Genomic DNA, 10,093 nt, shown 5'->3' with positions numbered 1-10,093 from the left:
TCCACATTCAGTGGACCAAACCAGTCGTAACATTTCAATGCACACCGCTATTGCGTGTTAAGTTAAGAGACAACAGGCATTTCTATTGAGTGGAATGTCAATATTTTATTAAGATGACTCCAACTTATTTGGAAACACATTAATCTTATCAAAAAAACAAATGAGTTGTTGCCATGTAGTTACCACAATAAACTTTTCTGGCTGAAAAATAAAACAATGCAGGTCAAATTTTATTGTAAATTTCTTCCCCATTTCTAAGCAAATGTTTGACTTGAAATATTTAATCAATTGTAAAGCAACTTTAAACAAACGCTGACTGACTTCAGAACAGACAAGGGCCACTGAGTGATTCCAAAGTGTAAAAAAACCTCTCACAACCACTGCATTACAGTCAGCGCCTCTTTTGGCCCTCAGACCCCGACAAAGTGAGTTCCCCAATAACAGAACAGAAACAGTCCAAGTCCCTGCATGAAGACTCAAGCCATCACGACATTCATTTCCACTCTTCACACCACAAGTTCACTTCCAGTCTTATTTTCTCTTCCCCATTGGCATTCTGTATTAGTCAGACTTCTCCTTCTCTTTCATGTGGAGGAAAACTACGCTGAAGACAAAGAGTCCAGCCATCATGGAGAAGACACTGGCATAGTATGGGTAGGCTGAGGGGATGAAACGCTCATACTGGGTGTGCTGCAGGGGACGCACCGATACCTACGGTGGAGAAACACAACTGTATTAGTTAGCAAGCCATACAGCACATCAACTAATAGGTTACTATTACAACAAATGATTGATAAAAGAACAGAGATAGTAACCAGGATGATTATTTGAGCAATACTTTCAATATTTACCATTTCTATACATTTATCTTATAGTAAATAAACTCAACATGATTCAGTCTTTAGGAGGGAACTTCTGATGAACTTGCCTGGGTGGAGGAGTAGAGATGTGTATATCCTAGTCGGTTATAGTCCACTTTGAACTGGAAGACTCCATACACATCAGGCAGCTTGAACTGGACACTGTATTTACCTCCTAGTTGAACAACAATGGAACATTTATCATAAATACAGTTTGTAATAAATATGAAGTGAATATGAAGTCAACCCTGCCAAACATTATAAAAACAATACATGTAGGTTGTAAACAAGATGTAAATGAATGCAAATGTATTCTATAATACAATACCATACCATTTTTCTTGAGATAAGTCCTGACGAAGGGATCGATCCTCACAAACTCAAGCTGGATATCATCTCCGTCGAATGGGACCCAATGGCCCTCGGACAACATCTCAATGACAATGCTGTATTCCTGCGTGAAAAGGGTTTACAGTGATTGAGCGACACTGCACTAAAAACAAATATCTTCACGGTGATGATAACAAACAGACAACAAGACCCACCACGAGGTCGGTGATGGTGTATGCTGTGGGGGCGTTGGTTTCCCCCACGCGATGATGGGTAACAGCTCCCACTCTGAGGACTCCAGCCTCCTTGAACACCCAGCGAGACAGAGCCTCGGCCAGCTCCATGTTCCCTGTCTGCTCGTGCCTGAAAAAGCCCACAAGGAGACAAACACTGACATCTGTAACCAACTATATTGTAACCAAATCTAATATCAGTGAATAGTTATTACAATCTTACATTTTAAGACAGTTTTCCACCTACAGATTAGCTTAAGGAGGTCAAACGCACTAAACTGCAAACTCAGTGGAACACATTCTAAGCATCTAAACTTGCAGAAATCTGCAGTAAATGTGTTTGAACTTGTAACATTCACATGGCAGAAAAACAAGCCAGGCCATCACTGACAGGAGTACCTCTGTGAACCTGGTGTGGCTTTCTGCACAGCAGAGTTGAAGAAGGCATCGCTGAAGAAGTCCAAGGAGCCACTAAACACCACTCTGGCATTGTTTCGAGCCTGGAGGCCAGCGATCAGCAGGGTGTTCTTGCCAACAGCATGGGGGTACTACAGCATTAAAAAACACAAAACAACAACATTAAAAAAGTAAAATTAATGTGTTTACTACTTCTGTTCATTTGTAACTCCCAAACGGTCATGGCCAATAGCTGCCCCTCCCTGAGCCTAGTTCTGCATGAGGTTTGGTCCTGTTAAAAGGGGTGATACTGAGAAGTTTTTCCTTCTCACTATCAAGTGTTTGCTCATAGCAGGTCATCTGATTGTTGGAGCTTTCCTCTTCACAATACAATATAAAATGCCTTGAGGTGACTCTTGTTGTGATTTGATTCTCTCTATAAATAAAATCAAATTGAGCTGAATATCCATTCAGGCTAATAATAGTTATACAAGGATCTCAACTCAACTTGTTTATTATTGGACTCTACCAGCGTAATTTTGCATTAAAAATAGTTGAAAATAATCCTTAATCATCTCATACTGGGCTTGGTGCTGCCCTGTGGTTCATTCTGCCTGAACAAAGCTGTTTTAGCGCCACCCTTTCTTCTGAAACTTTGACCATGTTATACATGCGGAGAAAATGAGGTAGTGCACAATAAGCTTGTGCCTTTTTCTTCCAAAACCATTAATAAACAGTTTTAATTTTGAAGGGGCTACTTATCATGCCCGGGACAGTTTCTCCTGAATAAATCATAATTCATTACCTGACATTATCATGACATGTCAACATTATTACCTGTGAGATGGGTCTGTCAGGGAAAAAGGAGTAGGAGGTGGAGGAGCCAGTAAGGATGTCCAGGACAAGAGGGTTGTCTGGGTCTGCCACCATGCTGGAAAAAGTGAGCCACATTCAATATATTTTCCACTGAGCATGGGAGTTAATCTTTTACAATGACTAAAAATCTAACAACACTATCTGTTACATCTTCCGACACAAGTCTCTGCTCCAGCTAAAAGGATGAATTTATCATTTATTACACATCTTAAACAGTGTGAAAATCACTGTGCTTACCCGACACCCTTGAATAAAACAGGTTTCTTGGTGGGTTTGCCGACAATAGTGGGAGCTTTCAGCAGGTTCTCTGGGTCAGCGACAATCAGGGTATGCTGGAGATACGAAAGATCACAAATTACAACAACATAACAAAACATAAAATGGCAGCTGTGTAAAGGCCAAGCCATTTACCTCTCCAGGATCAGACACATCATAGTTGTGATGATCAATGACGGCAGTCTTTTCCTCGTCAAACTCGATGCCACACTCACTGCCCAGCTCCCTCAGAGGGTCGCCTGTGAAACAAGAACAAAACAAATATACTTGAATGATCATACTTAAACATTTCAAATAATATAAGACTGGAACAAACCCTGTTATAAATCAACTGACCGATGTCTGAACTTGCAGCAACCAGGACATTGCCCCCGCCATCAATGAAGGATGTAATAGTCTCCACATTTATATTTCCACCAAAGTCTGCGGATGACAAAAAAGTGTTTACCTTCAGGAAGAAATCACCTGCCACAATTTATTTATTTTTTGTTTTAACGCTGTGAAACTCACCTTCAACTGATGGTGAGAAGATAATTAAGTGGTCGTACAGGAACTGGCCGTATTTGATCAGCGACAGGGAGGGATCATCAGCGGTCTTGAAGGTGAGGTCAAATCCACGGTCTGAAGAAGACAGATGCATTATAATTAACAGCAACAATGGCGTACTAAGGCTAAAGTTTTAACACAGTGGTTTTTGAAAATTAGGACATGCTTACTACAACAGTATACAGCAAAGGTGTGCAAGCACTCATGTTATCTCTAACAAAAGCATGTAATATCCCCGAGTATTACAAAAAGTTGTATTTTCAGACATATATACGTTTTGTTTTACATATCTTCTTAAAACAGTAATAACCCAAACTGTATGAACTCCTCTTTCGAAGACTGTTGCCAAAACAGGAAAGTGGATTTCTCCCACTACTGTACCTACCAGCAAACCAGAAGAGCAGAGGAGCGGAAATGCAAATATGCACGGAAATGCATATATAGTATTATTTAAATAATTTTAACAACAACAGCATCGAGCACATCTTCATCCATATAATTATATTACACTGAGTTGTAAGAGGCTCAAATTACGTTAGGACAGCGAACATATTAAAGCTAAGCTAATGTTAGCATTCTTGCTATGGTGCATCAATTTCTGGTCTAGCAGCGGCTTTTTGTTAGCTGCCAAAAACTTGCTGATGCCCGGTAAACGAGGCATATATACGACTGTACAGCAGAGTAAGTAAAGCTGCAAAAAACAGTATTATCATACTGACCTGCCAGACTGCGGAAGAAGATTGAATGGGTGTCTTTGATGTTGAGGTTGTCCAGCAGCACCAACGTCTTACCGTCAGCCAAAGCACAATGCAGCACGGAGGCTAACGACAGCAATAAAAGGACGCTATTGTCCAAAAGCTTGAAACGCCTCGTTAACACCATTCCGGTTCGTTTTTTGGACGATGATAAAGAACCGGTCCAGTTCGTCTGCATGACTGCTGTCAGCGCCGCCATTTTGCTGCAGAAGTCGACGTCAGCGTTAGCAGTTGACTAAACTCTGACCCTAAGAGGCAGCCAATCACAGAGCGGAACGCGTCGCCCTGACTGCCAGTCAACCAATAGCGTGAGAGCTTCATTGTAAGCCTGGCAAACAGGTAAGTCCAGGCATTGAAATATAAATATGCACATTTTTTACTGAATATTTACAACCAAAACGGCGTTTAAACGACTTAAAGGATTATGCCTTTCAGCTGTCATTTAAGTTATTTCTGTTTTTTTCCCCGATTCGTAAATACTGTATCAGCAAGGCAGATAAGCCTTTGTTATTCTTTTTATTTATTTTTAGTAAAAACAAGAGCACAACACAAGCAGTGGCAATTCTTTATTGAGCTGATGGCATCTTCCAGTATAAGCAGTATTAGGGATTTTATCCGAGCATTCTGCAGACAAATTAATGACACAAAAATCAATAGTGACAGAAAAAAGTCTTGTGACATTTGTCAGTTTGTTGTCACTGTACACAATTCTAATCTTTTCAGAGGTAACATGACAAATATACAAATATTATCTAAACACAAGATTTACAACACCTTGCTTCTGTAAAAAGGCATCAAGTGTCCTTTACTTCAGTTTAGTACTCATATATGTTCATGTAGCTAGCCTTTGAATAACATTCTCTGCATGAAAATACTTTAAGTACAAGAAAAATATTTTGTATGTTTAAAGAAAATGATTATATTATTATTTCATCATAAAAATGGGAAAAATATCACATAGAATTCTTTTCTTTAAGTTATACTGGGTAAGACAGAATTTAAATGTTTTATATAATGGACAAAGCACAGTCCTACACTGAAGTCTAAAAATAAACTACACAAAGTAGCATAACCACCTCTCAATGTTTACAAAAACTACTAGATCTCACCTTGTTTGCTGAAAACAGGACATGACTACTGATCACAAATCTGGAAAGAATTTTTTTCAGGAACAGTGTCTGTTATCAATCCAGTTCATATTTAACAAAACTCATAAACACACTTCATTTCTTACTTCTCCTTATACAGTATAAATCTCATTTCATTTACAAGCAAAATGACACACACTTTTAACAAATCTGCCCCACTACGACTGACTCTCACACTCCATCTCCTGCTCCTTGTCCTCCTCTACATCTTTTTCATATGTTTTGATCTCAGTGGTGGTCTCCACCTGTCCATCCTCCACCTTCTCCCGAACTTCCTGTTCTGATTCTTCCTGTTCTTGCGCCTCTCCAATCATCCCATCCTCTGTTTCTCCCTCTCCATCCTGAGTACGGAAGATTAGCTCTCCTTCGTGGATGACCTGTTCGGGTGTGGGTTGCCATGTTGCAGTAGAATCCCCCTCGGCAGTGGTGGCTGCGGTGTACTGGTAGAAGTCGGAATCTGCCTGAAACATGACCAGGGCTTGAGCTGTGTGGATGCGTACGTGCTGAGCTAAGGAGCTGGCATCCAAGAATTTATCACCACACGAATCGCAAGCATACAAAATCTGCGTGTTGGGATCTGAGAAGAGAAGAAGGTTTCATGAACAAACTAAGCATTTTTCAATCTGTGACCTGTTCTGTGTAAGAAAAAGGAACTGGCTTCTGATGAAGTTTACAGTACTGTAATAATACTTCTCATTGAGACCATTTAGATGGTTATGCAAGTAGCTGTGTACTTCAAAATCTGTCACACATACTCATACGTACATATTCAGCTTCTTTTACTGATTATTGTTTTCAGGGTCAATAACTGGACTTCAGCTTATAAGCTTAACACTGCATACTGCTTCTCCCCCAAACAATGTCTGATATTCTGTTGTCATTCATAACATTACATGTTTTTATAATGCCAGGTCTTACCTGCTTCTTGCACTTTCTCCACGGCCTTGGTGATTTCAGCTTTCAGAGCTTCAGTCTCATCTGCAGAAACCGAAGCAGCCACTGGAACTACTGTTAACAGACACAAACATTTGTCACCGTCTGTGCCTCACTGCCATCTACAAACATCTGTGTTGTTGATTACATTCTAGCCTTGAAGATGTAGTCTGACCTGTCAGCTGAGCTACAGCACTGGCTGCCAGGGCCTCTGTCGCCAGTGTGACGATGTCCTCCGTGGTGACGGTGACGATGTTGATCTCACTGTCAGAGGTGCATGCCCCCGCTCCTCCATCACCCCCCTCGTCTGCGCTTCCCTCTGACACCACCAGCCGCTTCATGCCGGCCTTGCCTTGGTGCACAGTCTTGACGTGAGAGCGCAGATTGTCCACGCGATTGAACCCCCGACCACATTTATCGCACAGGAACGGCTTCTCTCCTGAGACAACAAGACAAAGATGAGAAGTGGATTGACGGTGAAAGATCAGAGTTCTGCTGGATGGATACAGATGTGGTGGGAAACAGAGACTTAACTGCTCAACAGGTGAACCCTCACTCTCCCATTTTTCCTTAAAAAAAAGTAACAAATTTGGTCTTCACCTGTGTGAATGATGATGTGCTTCGACAGGTCTCCCACATTAACAAATGCCTTGTTGCACATCTGACACTTGTGCGGGCGAACGTTGTCGTGATGGCGAATGTGATTGGCCAGTTGACTAGACTGCACAAACCTGCACAAAAACATATATATGATATTTCCTCTCATCTACTTTACTGACACATTTATTCATTTTGTTCATAAGAAAAGAATCTTTTAAACGGTATTTTAATCTCTAATTTGGTCAATCTCAGTACTCTCACTATCATTTGAATGAACTATAACAGGTCACTGTTACTTGACCTTTGAGAATGACCACAAATTTATATTATCTTCAATTCTCATTACCACCTACACAGGTCAAAACCTCTAAACTACACTTAATATCCCCCTCTCAAACATCCCTGTTAAATAATGCCAGTTTCTGTACCTCAGCTACAAGTGAGTTTGAAACCTGAGCCTATCATTGTGCCGTGCTGACCTTTTACCACAGCGATCGCAGACGTAGGGCTTCTCTCCCGTGTGCTGGCGGACATGAGCGATGAGGGAGCTGGCCTGAGTGAAAGCTTTACCACAGATAATACAGACACAGGGCTTCTCTCCTGCAACATATAAATAACTGTATCACTATCATGGGAAGTAGATGATATTCACACAGGGATTCAGATGGAAAAATGAAAATAAGTTCCCCAGAATCCGACTGTCTTGAGAGTACCTGTATGGATGCGCTCATGCCGCTGCAGAGCTCCGGGATCACTGAAAGCTCTCTGGCAGTGCCCGCAGACGTACGGTTTCTCCCCGCTGTGAACCCGCAGGTGCCTCTTCAGATTCCCTAAAAAGCAGGTATTAGTACACACAGATTAGACCAAATGGCTCAAAGAAGAAAAACAACTCTACATAGTGGAGGAAATGCCAGTATGCATTTTTATGCTGATGACACAGTTATTTATTCCTTTGGCTCAAACCTCGAAAAAGCAATACAATCCTTGCAGAAAGCTTTTGACGTGGTTCAGCACACACTTTTGGAGCTGAAATTGGTTCTTAATGCTGATAAGACCAAGCTAATGTTGTTTTCAAACATGAAGAATTCTTCTCAAACTGTCCCTGTGGTGTCCACTCTTGAGGGTGACCTCATAGAAGTGGTCCATACGTATAAATATCTTGGCTTTCTAATTGATGATTCTTTGACCTTTAAACCTCACATAGACAATCTTGTGAAAAAACTCAAATTAAAATTGGGATTTTTCTTTCGAAACAAATTTTGTTTTTCCTTTGAGACAAAAAAGCGTCTTGTGAATGCTACATTTTTATCTGTTTTAGATTATGGTGATCTGCTGTATATGAATGCTTCTGCCCAGTGTCTTCAAAAGATCGATTCAGTATATCATGCTTCTTTACGGTTTATTACAAACTGTAGGGCTTTGACCCATTGTTGTGATCTGTATGTTCGTGTGGGGTGGCCTTCGTTGTCCTCCAGGAGATTTGCTCACTGGTGCATCTTTATTTATAAGGCCCTGCTTGGTCAAATGCCCACTTACATTTGTGATCTGCTCACACGGAAAAGCACTGTTTCCTATAGCTTGCGTTCAAGCGATCTTTTGTTGCTTAATGTTCCATTTGCCAGAACTGAACTGGGAAAGAGGGCTTTTATTTATGCTGCCCCATCCACATGGAACACGATGCAAAAAGATTGGAAGATAGCAGATCTTATTTCATTAAATGCCTTTAAGTCTAGATTGAGAGAGCCAGAGAAAATTGTTGTTTAAAATGTAATTGTTATTTTACAATATGTATGTAACTTTGTAATTTTTAACGTGTTGTCGCCTCTTGGCCAGGACTCCCTTGAAAAAGAGGTTCTTAATCTCAATGGGATTATTTTTCCTGGTTAAATAAAGGTTATAATATAATAAAAGTAACACACCAACTAAAAGCAACGACACCAACGACAAATTTAATATTCTTAGTGATATTATAACTATCACTGATTCTCTAAATATAACATTTGTTGTACTTGCATGCAGTTTAATGGGTTTTTTGTATATCCCAAACGATTTTTAAACTGAATAACACTGACTAACACTACCTACTAATGGAAAGGAACAAAGTAGGTTTCTGTTAGTAAGTACAAAAATAAATAAAATAACAAATCACTGGTGTATGTTTTGATATTTTTTTTGGTCCTTCATTTCTCTCAAGATCAATATGACAGGTAGAATTTGTACTCATGAAGAAACAGAGAGTGTTTTACTCACTGTGACAATAAAAATGCAGGAAGAAAAAAGCAACATTGTTATTATTTCTTTTTTACCTGAAGTGGTAAATTGCTTGCCACATTCTTTGCACTTGAGAGGCCCGTCTGTGATGTGGATTTTTAAATGAGCTTTTAGATTCCCAACCTAATGAGGAAACACAAAACAACAAAAATGTTCCATAAATGACACTTAAGTATATGCACACTTAACCGGGGTGACAGCCAAGCCAGTATGACTTTAGTTAAGTCTCTCTGGCTCATGTTCCGAGGCAGGTTTGGATAGCACTAGGGATCTAGCCTGGGGACCCTTACTGTATCCATGCCCTGCAGAGGATTTGTACCCTGACCTGTTCTACTAAAGTGAGTCATGTTGTTTTTCTCCTATCTCCCTTCCCTCACCCACATCCAGCTACAAAAGCGGGTGTGGAAGGTAAAGTCCAAAGTGGTCTAAGTGGTAACCCCCAAACTGTAAGAGTGGCACCAGCAGATTTTAGGCACATCATCAGAGGCCTCTGTCCAGACTCATATAAAACTCACAGGCCTCAGGTAGAGGACCCTAGTTTGAGGAACACACACATATCATTCCCAAGGGGTTTGAGGCAGAGTTATATATATATATATATATATGTATATATATATATATATATATACATATACATATACATATATATACATATACATATATATACATATACATATATATATACACATACATATATATACATATACATATATATACATATACATATATATATACACATACATATACATATATATATACATACATATACATATATATATATATGTATATGTATATATATATGTATTAGGGGTGCAACGATACTCGTATCGATATTGAACCGTTCGATACAGTGCTTTCGGTTCGGTACG

General features: G+C 39.9%; 2 protein-coding genes across 2 annotated transcripts in view; both read right to left on the bottom strand.

Moving 5' to 3' along the window:
• Positions 1-502: 502 nt before the first annotated feature.
• On the bottom strand, positions 503-4,494 carry ddost (dolichyl-diphosphooligosaccharide--protein glycosyltransferase subunit (non-catalytic)). Its single transcript, XM_063463951.1, has 11 exons — positions 4,237-4,494; positions 3,482-3,592; positions 3,308-3,394; positions 3,107-3,210; positions 2,933-3,027; positions 2,657-2,750; positions 1,823-1,971; positions 1,406-1,553; positions 1,194-1,314; positions 929-1,035; positions 503-711 (listed from the first exon to the last, which is right to left on the bottom strand). The coding sequence occupies exons 1-11, from the start codon at positions 4,469-4,471 to the stop codon at positions 562-564; spliced, it is 1,401 nt and encodes a 466-aa protein (XP_063320021.1). The 5' UTR covers positions 4,472-4,494; the 3' UTR covers positions 503-561.
• Positions 4,495-4,824: 330 nt separating this feature from the next.
• The window catches only part of zbtb17 (zinc finger and BTB domain containing 17), a 15,472-nt gene continuing 10,203 nt past the window's right edge, over positions 4,825-10,093 (bottom strand). The window contains exons 9-15 of the mRNA XM_063464820.1: positions 9,260-9,347; positions 7,667-7,783; positions 7,433-7,553; positions 6,954-7,084; positions 6,529-6,792; positions 6,339-6,428; positions 4,825-5,997 (exon numbers count right to left, since the gene is read on the bottom strand). Coding sequence (XP_063320890.1) covers positions 5,579-5,997; positions 6,339-6,428; positions 6,529-6,792; positions 6,954-7,084; positions 7,433-7,553; positions 7,667-7,783; positions 9,260-9,347 — 1,230 coding nt within the window. The 3' untranslated portion in view covers positions 4,825-5,578. The remainder of the gene's footprint in view (positions 5,998-6,338; positions 6,429-6,528; positions 6,793-6,953; positions 7,085-7,432; positions 7,554-7,666; positions 7,784-9,259; positions 9,348-10,093) is intronic.

The sequence above is a fragment of the Pelmatolapia mariae genome, linkage group LG20 (genome assembly GCF_036321145.2).
Source record: "Pelmatolapia mariae isolate MD_Pm_ZW linkage group LG20, Pm_UMD_F_2, whole genome shotgun sequence".
Lineage (NCBI taxonomy): Eukaryota > Metazoa > Chordata > Actinopteri > Cichliformes > Cichlidae > Pelmatolapia > Pelmatolapia mariae.
This window is presented reverse-complemented; position numbering and strand designations above follow the sequence as displayed.

Bases quoted from the DNA above. Each gene is read 5' to 3' on its own strand.
- ddost (XM_063463951.1), bottom strand. From the start codon at position 4,471: ATGGCGGCGCTGACAGCAGTCATGCAGACGAACTGGACCGGTTCTTTA. The intron at 3,028-3,106 runs GTAAATGGCTTG...TCGTATCTCCAG, and splicing joins ATGTGTCTGATCCTGGAGAG to CATACCCTGATTGTCGCTGA. The intron at 1,036-1,193 runs GTATGGTATTGT...TTGTTCAACTAG, and splicing joins GACTTATCTCAAGAAAAATG to GAGGTAAATACAGTGTCCAG.